This window comes from Brachionichthys hirsutus, unplaced genomic scaffold (genome assembly GCF_040956055.1).
Source record: "Brachionichthys hirsutus isolate HB-005 unplaced genomic scaffold, CSIRO-AGI_Bhir_v1 contig_518, whole genome shotgun sequence".
NCBI classification, from domain to species: Eukaryota; Metazoa; Chordata; class Actinopteri; order Lophiiformes; family Brachionichthyidae; genus Brachionichthys; species Brachionichthys hirsutus.
Window position 1 is genome coordinate 49,429 of NW_027180501.1, and position 22,696 is coordinate 72,124.

The 22,696-nt window shown below is 39.3% G+C and overlaps 1 protein-coding gene across 1 annotated transcript in view; it reads left to right on the forward strand.

Annotated features, from left to right (window-relative positions):
• LOC137915673 (adhesion G protein-coupled receptor B2-like) overlaps window positions 1-22,696 on the forward strand; it is a 71,231-nt gene that overhangs the window by 12,653 nt on the left and 35,882 nt on the right. The window contains exons 2-6 of the mRNA XM_068758819.1: window positions 8,405-8,488; window positions 10,103-10,291; window positions 16,369-16,530; window positions 21,547-21,711; window positions 21,996-22,160. Coding sequence (XP_068614920.1) covers window positions 8,405-8,488; window positions 10,103-10,291; window positions 16,369-16,530; window positions 21,547-21,711; window positions 21,996-22,160 — 765 coding nt within the window. The remainder of the gene's footprint in view (window positions 1-8,404; window positions 8,489-10,102; window positions 10,292-16,368; window positions 16,531-21,546; window positions 21,712-21,995; window positions 22,161-22,696) is intronic.

The window sequence follows — 22,696 nt, forward strand, 5'->3', positions numbered from 1 at the left end:
TTAAAAATGTGTCACGAGGGCCAAACTGCGGACCTTTGACAATGTGATTAATTAATAAAACACGTGTAGGGGACAGGAGTGGACTTACTCATGTTATTTCATCATAGCAAGAAGATGCTAGGTTCCAAGCCACTAGTCGTTTAGGGTCCATCTATGTGCACACTGCAAGCCAGCAAGAGAGGGTTGCACAATGACCCTCAGGGTGATGCTGCCCCGACTATATATATATATGGGGACACCACCGCTTTATGATGAAAAATCTACCATGATCAGCTCCAGCACCTCCACAACTCTCTTACAGGTAAAACATTTTACATAATGATTGAGGAGGAGGTCATTGTTTAAATGGATTTAATTTGCAGCCATTTTTACAAACAATCACACAAAAACACACATTTAAGCACAGATGCATATTGTAAACACCAACAGGTATTTATTTACTCATATGTAATACGAGCACATGCACATGCACACACAAGCAAACAGTGACAGGCTTTTCTCTATGTGGTCAATACATACTTCAGAGGGTACCCTAAAGGTTGTAGGATAGCCCCCTCTGTGCATGAGCATCTAGCAGGCCTCATGAGTTAACCTGTCAACACAAAGGAGTCTAAGCAGTTGGCTGGCCAGTGGGAAATCAATGAGATGAGACTACTGTGCGGGTGTGCCTCTTGTGTGTCTCTGTGCAAAGGCTCCATTTATATTTACATACATATATATGTATATTCTGCAGGATAATCCACTTGGTAAAGTGACAATAACAAGGTAAAACTCCCTCCTTTTTAGATTTCAGCCACATTATTTGCAGTTACTGTAAGTAAACGTGGAACCGGATGTCACACGAGTGTAAATACAGGACACCCATCTCTCATAAAATGTATTTCTGTTCCATGGGTGGTACTGATCCTGCTGTAGCATTGTCATGCATGTGGCTAACTGCCGATGTGACACTGGCTACAGATTATGAGAATAGGAAGCGCCGGAGCTGCACTCTTTTTGCCCCATTCCGGAGAGGAAAGCAGAGCAGCTCACTTCTCCGCTAGTGAACCTTGGTTGTTTAAACGAGCCCCAGCGGTCCTCATTACCCTTTCCCTAGGTGCACATGCACACACAGAAGCAGGCACACACAATGGTGTATGTGCAAAGTACCCATAGATAGAGGAATAGAAGCACTTGCATGCACACAGCTTTTGAATTTGATGAAGTGTAGCAGAGGCTATTAGTTCATGATAGCTCGCTTGGACATTGGGTCTGTTTCATATCAACCTCATGTCAGTAATGCTTAGACAGCCCAGGGGGTTGACACTAACACCCCAGACATTTTTAAAAGCTGATGCCATAATATCATGTACCCACTGATCAAATTAAATGTGACAGACACAAGATACACAATCATCTATGGAAATCGCACATTACAATTTCACAGTGTGCTTGTGTGTATGTCGTTAAGCAAGTGTCATTATATTACATTCAATATTTCAACTCATAAGTGCAGCTGTTTAGAGTTTCTACGCTCTTCACATCTCACAACTTTATTTGAGCTTAAATAGCAATGCTCTTCTCTTTCCTGTCTTTCCTGCCCCATATGTATTTTAATGTTTTCCGTCATGTGCTCTTTCAATGCTGCTGGTCCTCATGACAGGCAAGACTTTACAAACTTCCATACACATATAGGCAGTTATCCGTGTAACTAAAATGGAAGCCGGACTTGTCTTGTGCAGGGATTAATCTTTCCTTTCCATTTATCTCTGCGTTTTCATTTCCCCTGCTCCAGCAGGCACCACCTATGTAGGTGGCGATAGAGCTAGTATTATATTGCCAATGTTGACTTGTCTGTGCTTGGTGTTGTGTTGAATATTGAGTGCTGCCTTCAAGTGACGATGTTGACTTAGACAATTACATAAGGCAATAGTGGTTCATGAATGTTCCTGGGGATGTAGTACTGCACTGCAAACCGAGAGGTTTTCCAAAGTGATAAAATAAAAGTTGATGAAATGTTCAGATTCAAGATTCAGATTCAACTTTAAACAGTCTTGTCACTTTCAAGATTTGCATAGCTTGAAGCTGCTATATGTCTCTGTGACTTCTTTGCTACCCCCCTGGTGGGATTTTGTAACTGTCTGTTCAAAAATCCTTCTCTCTTCCTCTGTGATGCTCAGCGATCTTTGCCGCTCAGTGTTATGCGATCTCCGAGATGCTCGAAACATGGACAACCTTTTATGTTAAATCCTTGACAACTTGCCTCGATCATGACTTGCTACCATTAGAAGTTTGCAAAAGAGAGTCCTTACTTTCTCTGGAATCAACCAGAAACCCATCATGTATCAAAGTTAATCAATATGACTATGGGCTAGAAGTAATCAAGTGATTAATCAGTGTGACATTCAGCTGACGCAGGAAAATCTGGAGAAAGACTTATGGATAGTGAGACTGATGGTGGGTATAGAGACAAGCAAAGTAGTGAACTGGTGAGATATTCAGTAAACGACAACCTCAGGAAAAAGGTAATTGGGATTGTTGGATATTAGATGTGGTTGTCACAGAAATTGATATTTGGGCTACAACCCATATAAGAAATGTGAAATGGGAGATGACTCATAATGTCACAGTTCCCTTCGCAGTTGAAGTTTTCCATTGTGTCATTTAGAAATTATTTTACTGGTCCTCAGCTCAGATGAGGAACATAAATGTATAAATGCTCATTCTCAGTCTGTTAAACATGAGGGTCCGTACACCTACCTATCAATTACGAGAAAAATGTTGATTAGGATGATAATGTGGGAACACAGCATAATGTGATAGTGCATGTGGTCTATTATTTTTCCCATTGCAAGTGTGGATTGTGATAACAATGCAATATGTTGATGGAAAAGTTAAACGGATTGTGTCTCTCTCACTGCCAGCTGTCTCAAAGACATCTTTTTAATATTTATGATCACAGAGACATTAGAATTCTGCAAAAAAAAATTAAACTCGTTTTCATGCTGATTGTATTTACGCAAAAAAAAAATCTGAGACTGAGCATCGTGTCAGAGATGCCTTCTGGGGGTTTTCCTTACTTGGTAACCTCCAAAAACAGGTAAGAGCTTCTTCACACAGATTTCAGACTTGAAAGGGCCTCAGTGGGTTTGTGATGAAATTCGAATTGTCATAGATATTTGCTAAATATTTCGTTTTATTTATTATGTATTTTAAATTGTTTTTGCAAATCACTGCAATTTATATTTCATGCATTAACAAACTCTATTTTACACAAACAAATAAGCATATGAGGATGTGTCTTTATTTGTGTGTCCTTAGTTGTCTCATATTAAAAACTAGTATGATCGACACACTCATAACAGTCATTTGAAAAGTTAATTGTTCCTTGTTTTGGACGTTGGAGTAAATCAACACATAAATGGGTCAACGATGAGGCAAGTCAATGATGAAAATGTACATATTATGTGTTTTTTTTAATTTATTGTTATTTAGCATCAATGGAGTAATTTATTTTTATTTTTATTGGTATTGTTACATGTCGATGATTTATGTACTAAAGACTTTCAACGGAAACAAGACCGCAAGGGCTTTCTTGAGATGCTCCTCTTAGACAGTGTATTTGACTGTAATTGTACTGCTCTAACATTCTATCTAATAAATATATTCATCATCATCAAAAGCAAGAGGAAATATGAAATACACACAGACCGACTGAAATACAAGAACAACAAAAGCTTTCTGTTGTACAGTAAAACAACATTTTCTTTCCTAGAAGGAGAGAAAAAAAAGACGCCCAGTACCATGCAGCTCAGTGTTGGTTCTCACACTGAAGAGGTGAGGGGTTTGCCTCCCATGGGGACATACTGAAAAAATATTTTATAGTAGTGCAAGGCATACTGATATTCGGTCTAGTATTACATACCAGTAGGAATAATAGTGAAGTGCGACAAATCCCCTTCCCGATGGAACACTGAATCTTTATTTTCTCCTCATAAGTAAGTGTTGTAAAAGTTGGAACCAAAGCATACAAAATGTGCCAGAGAAGGCAAATATATTTCTTTAGAAATCATTATGTCATTTATTTAATTTAATTTCGATCACCCCTCTAACAATTAGCTGGAGAAGAAATGCTTCACATCACGTCTGTCTCAGTGATGTCGCTCACATTGAAATGCCTGCAAGCTATGACATGCAGATTTGTGCAGATTTATGCACATGTACAACCGCACAGACTTCTGCTTCATCTCGAGTAACTGTGCAGAAATCTAGGAGTCTTATTTTGATGATTCAAGGTGTGATAATTTAGCAAAGGATCCATTTCCTTGAGACAACTTTAATTGTGTCGTCTATAGCTGCTTTATCCACTTTTATGGGTTACGGGTCTGCTGGAGCGCATCCCAGCTGACAACAAGGGAGAGGCAGGGTACACCCCGGATTCCTCGCCAGCGGCGCCACACACACACAGACAGACAACCACTTATGCACACATTCCCACCTACGGACAATTCGGGGTGATCAATTCACCTAAATTATATGTTTTTGGAGGTGGGAGCAAGCCGGAACCCGGAAAGAACCCATGCACAGGGAAAACATATAAATTATGCACAAAAAGGACTCAAACCTTCATCCTTCTGACTGTGAGGCAACAGAAAAACCTACTATGCCACCATGCCGCCTAACAAAGGATTCTGTTAATATCAGGGATGTCAAACATCTCCACAGCAATGCAGAATTTGTATTTATTGTTGTTTATTCTTCTTTAGAAAAAGAAAACCACAACTCTGATTTACCCTCCTATCCTCACGAATTCTGACAATTCCCAAGTTTATTTTTATTAATTCTTAGAGTATTCTTTCATAAACATCTGTCATTTCAGAGCCTTCTCCTCCCTGCACGCAATCAAGTTCATTCCTGTCACCCGTGTTGCCTCAGTCAAAATACAAACTGAAATTCCCTATCCGTCTATTCTCCTGTTGTCATTTTGGGTCCCTGACCATCACTGAACTGATTCCTTGTTGATTGTAGCTTTTCAGGTTTTTCACAAAGTCTACCTGATGGGAAATCCATCAAAATTCTCACCTTGTTATGGAATGGAATGAAAGAAAGGCTGAAAGAGAAGTGATGGTTGGTGGAGGGGGAGGCGTGTGGTGGTGGTTGGAAGATTTGAAAATATCTAATAAGGGAAAGAAAAATGAGAGAAAAATGGCAATTTAAGATTGAGAATGAAAGTGAAACGAAACGAAGTCAATTTCAGCATCTTGAAAATATACCCGAGCTTGTGTTGATCTGTCTGTATATATGAGATTGTGCATCTGTGTAGATGTGAGACAAAAACACCAGACCGCCTTTGGGGCTCAGAAAACGAGATTCTGAATCCATTTCGAAGGCACAAAAATGACCTTGAGGAGCCTATTGTCAGGCGGACGCTGTCCTGCAGCCACCTGGTTCTACTGGCATCATATCTGCTGCAGAGAGAGAGAGAGAGAGAGAGAGATGGAGTGGGTCTGTCTGCCCACTAGCTTATAAAAAGTCCATTAAAGTCTGTTTCTATCAGTCTAGGCTCCCCCAGATGGACCCCGGAGTAAATGGACATCACCAGAGAGCCATAAGCTCAGATTTGATATACGGCTGTGAAGTAACTGTGTGTGTTTGTGTGTTTCAAGAGAAGCGTGTGTATTTAATCACACTGTATATGTTGCACTGAAAAAGCTGCCTGCACTCAACATCAAGAAATATACAATTTTCATGCCACTGTTTTTGTATTAGTTATTTATTTAAAACAGCTGTTTTACCATATCACCATATGTGCTCTCACACACACGCGCACACGCACACACACACACGGTCTTCCCAACAGGCTTAAATCCCGGCTCAGTCTAACAAAGGAGCCTGTGGCTCTAACTGGCTCTGCCCCAATCCTCTTCAACAGCCTGCTGCTTTGTATGGGCTCAGAGGCACTTTACTGCAAGACATTCATTTATCAGCCAAATTTACTTTCTTTCGTGTGTGATACTCGGTGTGTGTGTGTGTCATTGCAAGTGTCTGGGTATTTTGTTGTCCGATATGCTTGGTTAATCTAGGTCCGGACAACCACTGCTCATTGAATGGCGTTGGGGATCTGATGTCTACTGTCAGCATGCTGTGAATTGACCCTTCAGCAGGTTACATTATCAACTACTTGTCTGTTGAGAAAATAGCCGAAACCAAAAGGTGGAATGCGACTAGTTGAATTCAAGTATTATCGCTGTTTTGAAGTTTCATTCCGACATGGAAAATGGTGCTAAGAAGTAAAAGCTGTTACCCCAACTAGAGAATCCACGTTGTTTGTCTGCAGTGAATCAGAAACAGCTCCACAATTATAAATAAATAGTGGATGCCGGTGCAATGTTACTGATGTGTTTTCATTTTATCATAATTGTTTTGTTACATCAAATGAGAAATAGGAAAATAAATGTAAATGAGATCAAAGAAAGCAATAGCTCACATAAGGTAGCCACCACAACAATTAGCTATTCTGTTATATCTGTGATCAAATCCTGATCCAACATTCTGCTACTGTCTGTTTTATGTTTTGTGACTGGACCAACTCTTTTTGTTTTCACTATTAATTTAACACCATTCAGTATTTTTACACCACATCACAGGTCAGGCCTTAATTTAAGGTTACATTCTCTCCACATTTCAGTCTACTGAAATTTATTTTAGATACACTAACCTTCAACTTCATGAAAATATCAAATCTCCACTCATGCGCCAAACCAGTCGGGATTATTGAAATCATTCTGGATTGGATTGAAGTGATGCTGTCATCTATAGTTGAAAAATAGAAACAGCTGGATGTGTAAATAAAATAGAGATGAGACATGGTGTAACAATTGATGAAGTGTATCAGGATTAAAGTCCAATCCAGTACATTTAACAACATGGTGGGAGCTCTCAAAGGTCACTGCTCCCAAGTGGTTTATCCATATTGATCTTTGCTTTTGATGGTGTCACACTGCTTGTCCATCTAAATCCTCTCCTGTGAAGCAGAGCTAGAATACAGAGAAGCAGAAGTAAAGAGATTCTGAAAATACAAGGGAGATAAAGTGTGATTAAAAATGCAGTCTACTCTTGTCTTATCTGTCCTGCATCACTGACCACTGTGTCTCAGCAAAAAAAAGGCACCGTTCCCCTTCAATATTCCAATTTTCTGCTGTTGTGATAACCACTGTCTGAGGAGCCCCCTCTGCTCATTGATGAGCTGTGATTGGGCAAATTCTTCACGGCGAAGTTAGAGTGAGAGAGTTACGATGGTACTGCAAAGGTAAGTAGTTGCGTGGGTGAAAGGTTCACTTTTTGTACAAGTTTTGTTTGTGCAATTTCTCATCCTTGCGTTCACCTGATGGCTATCGATTGTTTAGGAGGATGAATGGCGTTATCGTCGTACCAGGATATAGGATCAGGATATATCCTGGCACAAGGTTTAATGATTGCGATGTATAATATTACTACACAACCTGCAGCTACATGTGTGGGTGTTTCTAGGCTACTCTGTTCTGGCACCTTTAACCTTGTCTTCTGTCTCCATTCTGTGTGTGCGTGTGTGTTGCAATGGATTCAACACTATGCTATTTTGAAACAATACAGCATTGAAGCTGTGACATTTGCTAATTTATGCTATTTTCATGAATCTAGTGAAACCAGAACCTGCATATATTAAATATTTGGTGTTTCTTTCGCCTGGGGCTGTGGCTGGCTGCAAATATAATCTAGACACCACACAAATATAATTATTAGATTGATTCTGCTGTTGAAATATTTTACCGTGTGTGTGTGTGCTTTTGTGTGCATCATGTACCATGTATTTGCTGGATGCATCTGTGTGTAAATCCAGCTGCCTCCCAGAGGGAGGGAAATGTTTCCCAAGTGAAGATCAGCCAAATCAAAGGTTGTTTCTGCTGCCAAAAAAAGTTGCTGAAGTCTTTGTGGCTGAAACTTGAATGAATCAGAACAGTCTGCACTCAGACCTGCATACGGTTGTATCATTAGGGATAAAACAGCCTTAGATATGCAACATGATTTAATGTTTCTATTATTAAAAAATCCTCTTTGATATTCCAGTTCTAATCAGCTTACAGCTACATTTCCAGTTTTTCTCATCATGAATACTGTCACATTGTATTTCAGGACCACTGACATTTCATGTTTGCCCATCTTAACCTACTCAGCCATTCAGAATTGACTTTGTCCCGGCTTCCTGAGAGTATATTGCCCACTTGACATTCTGTTGTGTGTCTGCCTATGTTGTGGAAAGTATCAATATAAGTGTCCTTTCAAAGGTGACCACCTGTATTCTGCAGTACAATAGCATGTAATAAACAAAACCAGGCATCCTTGAACAGCTGGTCAATGGTTTCATGTGTGTCTTTGTATTTTCTAGACCCATATGATGATGACGATCTGAAGGTGAAGACCCAAAGACCACGATCAGCTGACCAGCCAGGTGTGTTTCAGGCACAGACAGGTGAGTGGTGTGTGTGTGTGTGTGTGTTAGGTAAAAATCTTCAAACCAATGCAGCCAACTTAAACTTTACAGGTTGAATGTGTGACTGAACTACGGGGTTCAATATAAATATTTATACATGTTTACGTTTTGGAACTGCTAAACGTCATGGAATCTCCAATATATGGCCAAAAATAGAAAATGTGAAAACTGTGTGTGAGTGCAATCTTACATTATTAATAGGACCAGAAAAACGATTGTATTTTTTATGATATGATAAATTAAACATTTCAAAAGTGTTATTTATATATGAGGAAACTGGCTTATACACGCATGATGTTGAATTGTGGCTGCTAAACCAATGTTAGAACAGGTCATCCACTAATGTGAGACACACACACACACACGAACTACCACTGTGTAGAGGAGAGCATCCCTACCAGGAGGGAAACCCTTGGCTCTGTCTTGTCTCCTCTTTTCTACTCTTCCTCGTTTTCCCCAATCTCGCGTTCCTCCAGGCGCGTGTGATGCGCTTAAGCCCTGACTCATGGCATGTTAATGTAGATGTAATGCGATTAACTGACATGCAATTAATTTGATTTCCTCATTTGCCACGTGAAAGGACACTACGTATAAACATTTTAGAGAGAGGGGAAACATGGGAAATGACTCGTGGCTCGCAGTTTTTAGTTTTATGAGTATAACTGCAAGAAAACCAAATGCTTCACATTTGACTGAAGAACTTAGTCACACTAAAGTTTAAAACAAAGAGCACATGTGTTACAAAGTTCAATTCTATTAATACCATCGTTCTCACCCGTATAAATATTAAATCAAGATTTATACCAAACATTAAATGGTTTACAGCATTTGGAGAGCTTTTTTACAGGAGGGAAAAGGCCGACTAAGGAGCCGGAAGAGGAGCCGATGACCTCCAGGAAAAAAAACTTATACTATTTTAACATATAAACCAAGAGTCATACTTCAACAAGGGTTTATCAACAGGTGACTCAGTCACCAAGTGAGCTACTCTGCATAATATTTGGAGATAAGCTAGAAAACGAGGCAATAAGCTAGAAAACTGCTTTGGCACATACAGACCAAGAACCCTGGATTAAAAGACAAGAACTTGGAATTTTTTGAAAGAAAAAAACGTGAACATGAAGGACAGAAGAAATTATTGCGGGCCACAACTTATGGTGAGTAGATAGTGGTGTAATAATTATTTAATAGTTATTGAAAGAGCATAAAAGTTTAGTGGTTAGATCATATTCTTCTTTTTAATTTAATTAACCCCTGGTCCGCAAAAGAAATTGAGAGAGAAGTAAGAAAAATTAAAACAGCATTACAAAAAAAGAAACAATCTGATCAGCTGTAAGATTCCTAGCCTTTTCTGAGGTCATTAGAATAGAATAGTTTTGATTTTCATATTCAAATTGAAAAGGATATCAAACAAATGCATTTCATTTGAACTCCTTGTGAAAGAGAAAATGACAGAGACAAAGCAACATTTGAATAACAAACGACAAAGAGCAACAACACCCCATTTTTGACGATGATTAAAACAAATCCTGCATTTGGCTTGGATGTTTTGTTCTTGCAATCAAAATCATTGATAGGTAACCTCTTCTTCAGGTGACCCTGCAGCAGAGGAGTGGTCACAGTGGAGCGTGTGTTCCCTCACATGTGGCCAAGGCTGGCAAGTGAGGACTCGATCATGTGTTTCGTCTCCCTATGGGACTCTGTGCAGCGGTGCCCTGAGGGAAACACGTATGTGCAATAATACAACTGCCTGTCAAGGTGACCATGGGATCACTGGCTCAGGTATGTTTATTGAACCCCCCCCCCCCCCCCCCCCGGCTGCTTGGTAACATAAACTAAATTCAGGGCCACTGGTTCATGTTGCAAATTGTTGAATGCTTATAGAACAGTGACAAACAAGGAAAACATCCAAAATGATAATAACTACGCGTAAGCTTTGCCTTGTATGAAATTGTATCATGTCATTTGAGATGCAATGGTAGATCAATATAATATTTAATTAATTGTATTCAGCAAAAATGGTATGAGCATAAAGAAAACCAGCAAGGCCATTTTTCCTAGCTGCACAAAGCTAGACATTTGAGATCACTTCTGTTCTAGTCATCCTGGTCTGGTCATACATAATAATAATGTAAGGCAACAGTAATATTGTTGTACATCCAATCCATGATCTATGAGGACCTGTGCAAGAGGTAAAGTCAGGGTAGGAATGTGGAGAGAATGGGAGAGAGATGAAAAGAGGATGTCAGTGTATCATGGAAAGTTAAATGAAGCAGTTGAAGTTTATTGTAGAAAAATGTAAGGGTGGGGATTAGGCTACAATCTAATAAACCTACCTTTTCGTCTGGGAAAAGGTGTGTGCCTCCCGGACAAAGGCAAGAAAATTGTTCCACTGGAGATGAGCTTAATAACTGGCACTGCAAGTAACCTAGTATTCTGGAAGTGCACTGTACACAATGATGCAAGAAGGTAATGCTTGAATGTATATTGTACAATCAAAGAAGGCCCACATCTCAATCAAAGATTGGTCTGACCGATATAATATTGGCTGTTTTAGGAGAGTGTTAAGAATAGTTTCGACTAATTGCCTAAGCAAAAGGTGCATTGTTCCAAGCGTGTAACGAGCCATGCGGTTACTGCAGTATCTAGTTGGAATATCAATCATGTTCATGTAACACTGTGAAATGTTAATTTAAGAGTAAATATACCAAAACTTAATAAAAAGGACCTTAACGAATGGAGGAGTTATAGCCATATTTAAATGTGGGCTACAATCACTAGCTGGGACATCAAGATAGGTAATCCAGTCTACGGACTTCTTATCTATTTGGTGATTGCGGAATGAGATTTGGCACTTCAACAGAGCATTTAAAGAGGCTCAATATTTTAGAGATCTTTATTTACTATCAGTATAAATCTGGATGTACATAGTCCGGGAACTTCAACTTCAAATTTGTGGCCAAGACGGTCCATTAAACAGTTATGGAAACACAGCCACACACACATTTGACAGACATTAAGTAATAGAGACAGTCTCTCAATTAAATGTCTTTGGCCTTTCTTTACTGACATTTCTTGTTACTTATCGGTCAATGTAAATGTCAGTACTTGTATATCTGTAATAAGCTAATAGCAGCTGATGTATTAGATCCTGCTGATCTGTTGATCTGGATATAGTTGGAACCCATCGACTGCTAATGGGCCTGAATCACTCTGCCTTTCTTGGTTAAGAAATGCATCGTCTGCCAAATCATTTCAGATTTAGTCTGTGTCGCTGTTTGTCTGTGTATGTGTGTGTTAAAATGCCTAATCTGACACAATTATGCAGTTAAGACGTATTCATTGAGACATTGGTTTATTAATTTTCATTTTTATGTTTATTTAATTAAATATGTTTTAACCTTCATTCTGACCATTTCAGTTCTGTTGAAAAGTTTTTTGTGTAAAATGTAAAATTGAGTCAATTCCATATAATTGTGTTCTGTTTTTTGAACGCTCATTGTAAAATAGTTTAGTTTTAGGAAAATCACATTAGATGAATGTGATAAAATTAAGTTTGAATAAAAATCACTTAGATTTGTGAAAACAATTCTTCCACAGCTTTATTAAAATACTAATTTTGCATGGAATTGTTCCATGTGTTTAAAATTCAGGTTGTGAATTATTAGATTATTTTTCAAGTGTAGAAATTTGCACCAATATCCTCTGAACACAGCCAATCTAATGCAGTCATATTGGACTATTAAATGAAAAACCAGAGCCTGTAACTTAATAAGGATGAATAACTCAGAACGAAGGGAGAGCCACTGCTCCACATGTCAGTGTATTTCAGTCTGTTAAGCCAGTTTCTGTTACCTAAGAGTTAATGAAGCGCTTTTATAGCATGGCTCCATAAGCCTCATCCTGATTTGCTGACTATCTGTACGCACAGTGGCTCAGGAAACATAACAGGAGAGTTCAGGTTTTCTATAGAGTGCTGTGCCACTGCGCATTCTGGGTATTGTGTCAGCCCAGCAAGAATACGTGTATTTGTCACATTCAAGTGTAGTGATCATGCTGTGTGTGTGTGTGCGTGCGTACGTGCTGACATAAGCAGTGGTTGTTGATTTGACTGAAGTGCCATTACATCAATGCATACCTGTGTGAACCATAACTGTATCGCACATTTTTTTGTGTTCCATCTGCATCTTCCATACGTCTATTTATGTTTTCTAAAGGTTTTCTGTGAAATATATATCAGTGTGAACATTGTATTACATCATTATTCTGTCATGTGTGAGTTATGAGTCAGTCAGTGTTTACTGATGCTATGAACAACAACACGAAACGGGAGAGGAACATTCTCCTTCCCTGTTGGTGCATATGCTAATCTTGTTTTTATGCAAATGCTCCAACACGATTTGTATGTCTAAGTGCCTCATTTTCCATTCAGAGTCGATATTAATATCATCTGCAGTTGCTTGACGGAATATTAGTTGCTGTGTGACTAAATTTATGCTCACTGGGAGTGCAGCAGAGATGCATTAAAATGTTCAAATATGTTGTTAAAGATTTTATTTCAAATAACCATTTTGTTGTTTGTTTAATTTAAACTTATTTTGTGCTGGATTGTAAATCCTTGCATTATTTCTCTTTACTGCTGAATCAAGCTCTGTCTTCCTCTTGTCCATCAAAACAAGGAGGTCAAAGGCAACCATCTAGCAGAAACCCAAATACATTAATCATGAATGCAGTGACTTATGCTTAACTAAAAATAATAATCAATATAATTTGAAATCTGATGCCAATGAATAACACATAACACAATCGTTGGCTTTTCTGAAATGAATTTTCCTAAAATTACATGTAAAACACGAGAACATGCATAAACGTCTGCAGAACATGATTGCTCATCATGTCAAATTATTTGAGCGATCTGCAAGTTCTCTTTCACGCTCATTCGGTTTCATATGCATTCACTGCAACCACAAATAATGAGGTAAACAAACACCTTCATACTTGGCATGTCCTAAGATGGGGAGAGTGAACATTGGCGTGTTGTTGTGAATGAAAATATATTTTAGCGTATTTTTGTGCATGCCTATATATGTGTCTGAACAAATGATAAAATATGAAAGAAAAATACCTTTGACAGAAATCCAATGAAGTAAAAATTGACATTTATTTTCTCATATTTTTTATTGGATTAAGCCTCTTAAATTAAGGTGATATAGATAATCAATTTTAATAATAGTCTGGTTCTTGACAAAGCAAACTCGCCATTAATTGGTCGGGAAATTACCTTTTTCATTTATTTATTTTTCCTGCTTAATATGCCCTGAAGTTTACGGCGTGTAAAATGAAACAGCCCGACCTCTCTTCTATTTAGCCACTTCTCGTTTACCTTCGATGTGGTGACATTTAAAATATGGAGCGGAACAAAGGTGCATTGTGAATACAATATGTCTGGGTCATTGCATAGTCAAACACTTCCCCACACTTTCAGCAATCACTCGAGCGAGCGATTAAGGATGTCTAGAAGGATAATGTCAAGATGTCATGGCATAATTGTGGAGATGGCGAAGACATAAACTTTCTCACGTACACAACCTCACACGCTTTTAAATAATTCAACCATGCTGTGATATAACCCCAGATAAGTAGTTTAAAGACATGTAGAAGTTATACGACCTCATTATGCATCATGAGTGTGTGTGTGTGTGTGTGTATGCATGTGAGTGTGCGTATAATTAAATAACATGTTAAGCATGGACGTCTCAGACATATTTTCAGGTTTTTGGAGTTCATGAACTTGATTCTTTGTGACCGGCTGTCACAAATATCTGTCACGTTGCGGCTTTATTAGCACAAATCAATTTGTAATTTCATTATTTTCACCTGCACACGCTGTTGTAAACACGCTCTTTTCCACCTCCCTCTGCGACGGCAGCGCCGAAGCCAACAGAGTCCCTTTAAATAGAATTGTTGGAGACATGCTGTATTATGTTAATGTGGTTGCAGGTGTTGGAGGAGATGGTATATTTGATATAACTGCCCTCTGCTGCTTTGTTTATGGCTGGATATCCATCCCTTGGTGAGGATTATACATGGTCATCAGCTGGACATGTCATATAATCTAAGTGTTTCTTCAGGTACACTTCTACTGAGTTCTGTGAGACCCACTCACTTTTACTTCATAAAAAACATTTCATTCAAATCCATGTCTCTCTCACGCTTGCAATTTAAATAGCCAATTTGCAAAGAAACAAAGAACTATTGATGCCACGTATTTTTAATATCTCACTATTTACCACCTCTCCATTTATCTGTATTTTCTCTTTCTCTTTTCTCTCTCGCTCCCCTCTGAGCATTCCTTCGCAGAGTACAATTAATTATTTAGCACCATGGTTTATTTAGCTTTGTGCAACACAGGACTAGCCTAGCAATCTCCATCCTGCTGTCTCTAAATCTCCTCCTCCCTCTGCCTTTTCCCTCTCCAGGGTCTTCCTTTCTGTCTTCTTTCAACATCTTGCCAAATGTACTCCTCTCTCTTTTTCCCTTCTCTTTCAATGTAGCTTAATCTCCTCTGGTCTTTTAAAGAACATTTGCATTTTCAAAAAGACTTCCTCCTTTGCTTGGGAGCTGTTTCCATCCACACTATGACAAACTTGTTAATCCCACATATTTAGGTTTATGTAGTTATGGACAGATAATAAATCATCCATCTTTTGCTTGTTCAGAATCTCTAAAACCTTATTTGAACCTTATTAAATGTTTTTCTGTAACCTGTTTATTCAGTCATATCCAGATAATTATGTGTATAGATAGATAAATAGATATAGATAGATATAGGAGACATGATCTTTGGAGGATGAGGGACCGCCTCTAACATCTGTCCAAAGCCAAAGCTCCTGTGCTTCCAGTGGCTCCCCTTTCTTGGACACTTTTACACACTTCAGAGCAGCACTTTCTAAGTTATGTTAATAACTTCAGTGAATAAAATACTCAGAACTTTGGCTGACATCTGAGGAATCATTTGATTTCAGGTGACTTAAGTTTGTTCTGATTGCATGCCAAATTCCAGGCACAAAGGGAGACGGAACCCTGGTGGAGATGAAACCGTGCAGCAAGCCTGGACTGTCATTGTTCATCGTGTGGCTTGTCTCTGTCCTGCTGCTAGTCGTTACTGCCCTCGCTTAGACCTACCACTGGATGATGAAACTCGATGGCTCAGATATAAAGTGATCTAAATCTGAAGCCTTCTTTTGTTGGGAAGTGTTGAATGTTAATATGTGTGCCACATGCAACACTGTTCACACGTAAATGAAATTTGATGGTTGTATGGTGTACTCTGATCATGTGGCTGCTGACCAGTCATGCTGAGTCATACATTGACATTGTGACATGGGTAAAGGGGCTTGTGAGATGGGAATGAGCTGGATTAAATGTGTATTTTTTGGAATTATCATGACTCGTACATTAATTTAACATCAGAATATTGTTTGGGGCACCCCCTGCCATGGAGCCCTGGTTAACAAAGGAAGGTATTTCATATTCATGTCCTTGTCGTGACTCAAACTGCATGACTTGAGATGCCAATCTCCATTCCTAACCTACATATTATTCCAACATAAGTATTGCCTCATTTTTCGTTTTTCTGTTCCTATGTAAATGGAATGTTTTTTTTGGTGGTCAGACTGTCAATATTTTTTAATTTTTTTGAAAATATGCGCAGATTCATTTCCTATCTCATGTTTCTTTCATTCTCCAACCCTCTTGCCTGCAATGGGGTGATCCAATCCCTCCTTTCTTTCCTTTGTCCCCCCCCCTTCCTCATTCCTCATCCCCTGCGTTGTTCGTGTATTTGTGGGTATTTTCAGTGCATGGGCTGTGGGAGGCGTGGTCGTCATGGAGTCTGTGCTCTGTGACCTGTGGGCGGGGTTCCCGGACACGAACCAGGAAGTGCGTGAACGGACGCGGGGTCATGGGTTGTGGACACCCCAAGAGTCAAACCAAACTCTGCAACATAGCAGTGTGTCCTGGTTAGTACCATTCCCATTTACATCACCCGGCTTCTCTCTGCCTGCTCATGCATGACTGCTGCCTTGATTTTTGTTCCAAGTCACAAAACTAACTTTCTCTTGAATTTAAATTTGAATGCTTTATATTTTATGTCATCCATTGTTGTTATTACCATTGCAGCTTTCTTTCTTGCTAACATCTCCACAGACTGATGTTAAAAACCACTGAGGATTCCAAAACTCCCAAAAAATGTATAACATTATATTCATGATCAGGCCAATTGTTGGATTTGTGCCTGGCTTTTCTTATTGTTTAACTGCAATTGTGAAGTCATAACACAATAAAAAATTATATAATTATGCTTCATTTCCTTTTACCCAACCTGAAATTATGCATGAGAATACCGTGACCTCTAAGGGTGCTTCTTCAACTGACATGGTCACTGTCCAGCGTAACTCCCACCCTTTAACTCCAGAATATTCTGCCGACCATCCTCACTTTCAGTTCCATATCCATCCATAGCCAGCCAAGCGGCACACACCCGCTTTTCAAACACACTCTCCACTAACTCGCTCAACTGTCCTGAACAATCACAGCCTGACCAGTCCTTAGCCTGAACTTCTGCACTTCTGCCATGGTTGACTTGGTTTAAATTACCGTGCGGCACTACAGTCAAGCACTTCTGCTATTGTCTCTGGGATTACCTGTTAGGCCCATAGTTTGTCAAGGACAGCAATAATTCACCAGTGCAGCCCCATCTAATTCTGGTGTCAAGGGTATCTCAGGACTTCATTCCAGTCTGACTCAGACTGTCCAGCTGAAACATCTTTATCAGACGGAGTGATTGAAATAATGTCTCGATGGAGCAGACACTGCTGAACCCTATCGAAGAGCAGCTTTCCAAATATAAATACTTCCATTTAGTCATTATGTAGGGTCGAGTGTAAATATGGCACAAAGGAAAAACATTTCACATTGTAGCCTTAAATTATATTATATAAATTTGATAGTGTATTATTTAATTTCATGAATTTATAACCACATATTCATGATTGTCTAAACCTTTGATATATATATAATGTCAACCTCTGGTGCATGGAGGCAAAGTTCCTGCTTTCTATGTTAGAGTACAAATCATTTTTGCATAGTGACAGTGGATATTTAGACATGAAAGACTGTTTAAACAAAATCAGTGCCTGCTTTCAGAATAATAATTCCCTTTATTCACCAAACGATGTCAGTCCAAATGAGAGTGTTTGTGCTGCTGTAGTATGTCATCACTCACAGGCTGAACAATTAGTGCTGGTTTAATTGTTTGTGCTAAGGCAAATAATGTATCCTTTTCCTCTGGTAAATGCATACAGTATATTAACGTGAATGCTGCCGCAGCCTGTATAGCTGGAGCCTTTCTGTCTTCTATTTATCTGTATCTATATATAGATATAGATATATATATATAATTTTTGGCCTTCTTGTTTTTATGTTTTTCAAAGCTGGGATTTTATAAGGTTAATAAATAAATCGAAACTGCCCCCATTGCCCCACAAAGTTGTGTCTTGAAGGAGGGGGGATGTGGAGACGTCATAATCTAAAGTATGGCCTCTGGGATGTTTTGCCATGCTGTTTTGGGAACAGCGATGGAAAGAGAAGGTTTGGGAGAAGGCGTAGGCTCGTTCTTCAGGGCCCTGAAGGAAATCTGTGCATGTGTGTCTTCATAAGCTTTTATGTGTTTGTGTCTGAGAGTGTGAATCTATTGCAACAAATTCACTGTGCTTTTGGGAGTTCAAAGGCAATGGTCCTTTGAAATGATGATACAAGCTCAAAGCTCAGCCCTTATGGCACAAATATCCATGCAGAGAGAACTGATGGAGTGTGTGCAGTTGTGTGTGTGGGTGTAAGCAATACTACTAGAGATACTATTCTAGAGATAAACCGTCTATGCTTTAAACCATTGATTTGTATTTTGTCACTTTTTCATTGTGATCATTCTTTATATATATACTTGCAAACCCTAACATATTGAAATAGCATGCATGCATATGTGGTCAAAGGAGCATATGATAATATGACAGCTGTTCCGTCAAATAAAATCAATCAGAATTCACACATGAATAATTAATGTTGTTATATCAGGCCTGAGAGCTGGCAACAAGAACTGAAAGGCTCTCGTGCATCGGCAGAGAGCTGGCTGCTGCATCGCTTTTATATTACAGGTTTGTGGCGAAACGAACACAGGGATTAATGACTCTGTCTTAATCACAGGAAAAATCTACAGTTTGTGACTTTGACAAGAAAAATATCTCACTACCACCACACGGCTGCCATGCTAGGTGTCCACAAAAAGTTCATCTGCACATGTACCACGTGATGAGCCTGGTCTGTATAACATTGTTTCTGTTGATGGGGGAATCACTTTAATCTACTTCACTGATGGTCGTGGCCCGCAGCATCTTGTTTTCCTGTCTTTCCCATTCACCTCTGGGGAATTTAGTGAATTTCAAGACAAATATCTGGTTGGATTCGAGTGAAAACCAAGTGTGTGTGTGATTATCCAGGATTATACATCTACTGACTACCTAAAGCGGCACTTTTACACAAGAGCAATGCTCATTATGTGTTTTATGAGCCCAACAGCCCATTGGATCAATGTGGAAGTCATACTCTGTGTGATTGACCACATCATCAAGGGACTGCTCAATTAATGCGTTCCCACTTGAAGATCAGACAAAAGCATTTACAGCATGTTACCTCACTTTTTTTGGTTTACTTTTACTCTTGTAAAATATGTACTTCAGTACGTCATTTTACCTCTTCTCACTTTGAGTGACAATGCTCGCTAATCTAGAGACAACTAGAAAAAGACAATCAGAGATTGCAGACCCTCGCCTCCAAAAGACTATTCGATCTTGTGAGACAGTAAACAGGGCTTCCGGATCAGAGGGGCCAAACCTGCGCTAGCTTGCTGCTCCGGAACGTACTACAAGACACCTTCTTGACTCTCTTTCCCATCATGCCATTCGTGCCCCTCCCTCTTAAAGTGACACTTTACAGCACAGGCACAATTCCAGATGTAAAAATAATTCTAGAATCTGGATCCAGATCCGGATCAACGCCATTCTCGGGGAGGACCGAGCCACAGACAGAACCTTGCTTGTGTAAACATTTCAAGTCGATTGGGTTACTAGTTTTTGAGTTATGCGCGCGGACAGACAAACAAACAAACAGACAGACAAACGGACCCAATTGCAATACCCTCGCCTCCCCTTCGGCGAGGTTAAAGATATTAAGCAATGTGTAGTACAGCAGCAGGTACAGCAGTGTGAAGCGATGGAATGTTAGTATTGCCCTAACGTGATCAAATTCAGGAGCACTTTTGCCGCTGTCACTCTGACAGCATACATAATGCATATAGATTAATCGCTGCAAATTAAATCTGGCCACTGCATCCATTCAGCCTGTCTGATGCTTACATTCAAGTGACCAAATAATTTTTTTAACTGCGTTAGTTGAAAGAAAATGTATATTAACAACAATCAAGTGTGATGTGAAGGGTTCCAAAATGTATTGACAATCCCATAATGAGCGATGTCCTTCTGTTGAGCGTGTCTTTACCTACGTCTCCATTTTGGTTCTCTAGCCAGCCATCTCATTTACTTCAAGCTGCTTACTTAAGGTAACTTTTTTTGTTTGATTTGTAACAGCAGCGAGTCAAATAACCAGCTAATCAGAATTAGATGATGAGTGAATAGCCAAAAAGGTCTAATAGGTCCAAGCTGGGCTGATCAGGCATCGACTTTTAATGTCTGTCATCTCCACCCATGGCAGTTCAGTTTATTCACTTCAAAGTAGATGAGTGTATTTCCCTCAGAGGTAATTCATGCTCCAACAAATAAAGCTAGAAAAACAAGAGATTAAACAAAAATGCTCCAAATGAAGGAGCTACTTCATGATGAATCAGCGCACAACTTCATTACCATGGCGATACAATGACTATAACATGCAGAAATCCAGCACTTGCCAACATTTTCAATAGATGCTTAACTCTTATCTTACAATGTGTGCTTATGTGACAGTAGAAGATGAAGCAGACACACACTTGTTTCATAATCAGTGCAGTTTATTGTTGTGCAAACTTAACGATGATTGAGCAATCAATTGACTCTTTAAATGGTCAGTCCAAGGTCAGTCCAATCCCCTTCAGACGTCTGTTGTAACGATACAGTTGGACAGGAGCCCAATAAACGATGTACGTTACCAGAATTCGGTTGAATATTCTTGATACAATTGTGCGTTTGTTAGCATGTTGTCAATGATGTCAAGGACCGAACTTTATGGTCTACAAGATTTTGACAGTTGTGAGAGAAAGCAAAAGCAAATATTTTGATCACTTGATTTAAATTAATTAATTAATTTCAATCAATATTATTTCAACATGCTAACAAACTACATTTATGGTAAAATAATCCTACATACTAAAACTGATTAGTCTGTTTTTAATCATTTAGTTTAGGGATTTTTGTTTCTTTCTTGGTTTATTGTATTTGACGTCCTAACAGCTGTGCTCCCTTCTTTGAGAATACAAGTGTTTTGTTCGGCTACTTGTTATTCAAGTATCATCTGACAGGCAAGATTAGATTTTTTCTGAAATAGTTTCTCTTTTAATTTTTCTATTTCTTTTTCAACACCAGTCAAGAGTTGAAGTACGGATCCCTTCTAATAACTGAATGAAAATTCAAGGAACTGCACTCTGTGTGAACTTGTCAACACAAAGCATGAAATGACATAAAAAAAATTAAAGGCATATATGTATCCTGTAAAACTGTTTATGTGCTTTATTGCTCTTTATAAACCAACATCTGATTGTAATTTGTTTACACTCTTCATTCTCTATATCTGGGTTGTGTTTTGCACATTTTTCTCCCCTTTAATTTTTCCCTTATTGTCACCTAATCCCGGTTCCCTTGTGTCCATGTCTTTTTCACGTCACCTTTATTAATGTCCTTGTCTCCACCTTATATCTACTCCTATGTCTCCAGTGGAGGGTCAGTGGTTGGAGTGGGGGCCGTGGTCCAGTTGCAGTGAAACTTGCAACACAGGAACAGAAGAGAGGCAGCGACGCTGCAGCCCGTCTGTGCATGGCTGGGCTGAATGCCAGGGCCCCCATCAGGAGAGGAGAGAATGCACCAACCCATCCTGCAGTGGTAAGTGAATTAACAAACGTGTTCTTAGTGTACTTAATATTCTTTTTTAAATGCTCTGAAAAGGCAACCATGGAAAAGGTACTGTTTGGGGGCATTTATGCTGTTTCTGTAATTCATGCCAGTACTTTTTTGTTTGAGACCCATTTTAACCTGTGAAAATGTTTTAACCAGGTCAAGATAAAAGGCTTTCAATGTACCTGAACAACAGAATGGATTGTATTAACTTGGGTACCACAGCAAAAGTGAATCTTTTCTATACTTTCCTGGCATTACTCCTGTTGTAGGTGGAGGTAACTGGGGCAGCTGGAACCACTGGAATCTCTGCAGCAAGACATGCGACTCGGGTTTGCAGCGTCGCTTCAGGATGTGTGAGGGCACTGGAGCGCAAACCTACCCCTGCGATGGTTCCGGAGAGGAGGTTCGGTCTTGTAACGAGAAGAAATGTCCTGGTCAGTGACTCTGGGAAGGAATACTGCATATCTGTATTTGCATATAGTTTTCCTGTGTAGTTGCTTTTGTCTGAACTCATTCATTTAGTGACTTCACACATCTGTGCCTCGTGCGTTTCATTTTCTTTCCACTGATCTCACTCTTGTCTTCTTTATGCCTGTTTCTCTTTGTCATGTTTAATGTCAGTGTCGGTCAGTGCAGGAAATGGTTAGATTTTATAAGCATGGCTCTGGATTCAGCCGTGTCTGCATGAAAATGTGCAAGAGCTTTTTCTGTGCAAGTCGAAATCCACGTGTATGTGTGCTTGTGTTGAGCTCTGACAGGCAACAAATGAAAGACTGTAGAGTGCAAAGCTCAGTCTGACCCCTTTATTTTGAGCAGTTTTCAAGTCTCTTTCAGGCAAGACGAGGATCTTGTCTGTTGCCTTAGCAGAAGAGCATCATTTCATATTTTCTCCCTTTCTTCCTCTTGGTTTCTCCTCCCTCTCTATTCCTCTTCATCTCTCTGCATTGCCTCTGCACTCGTTCATCCCTTA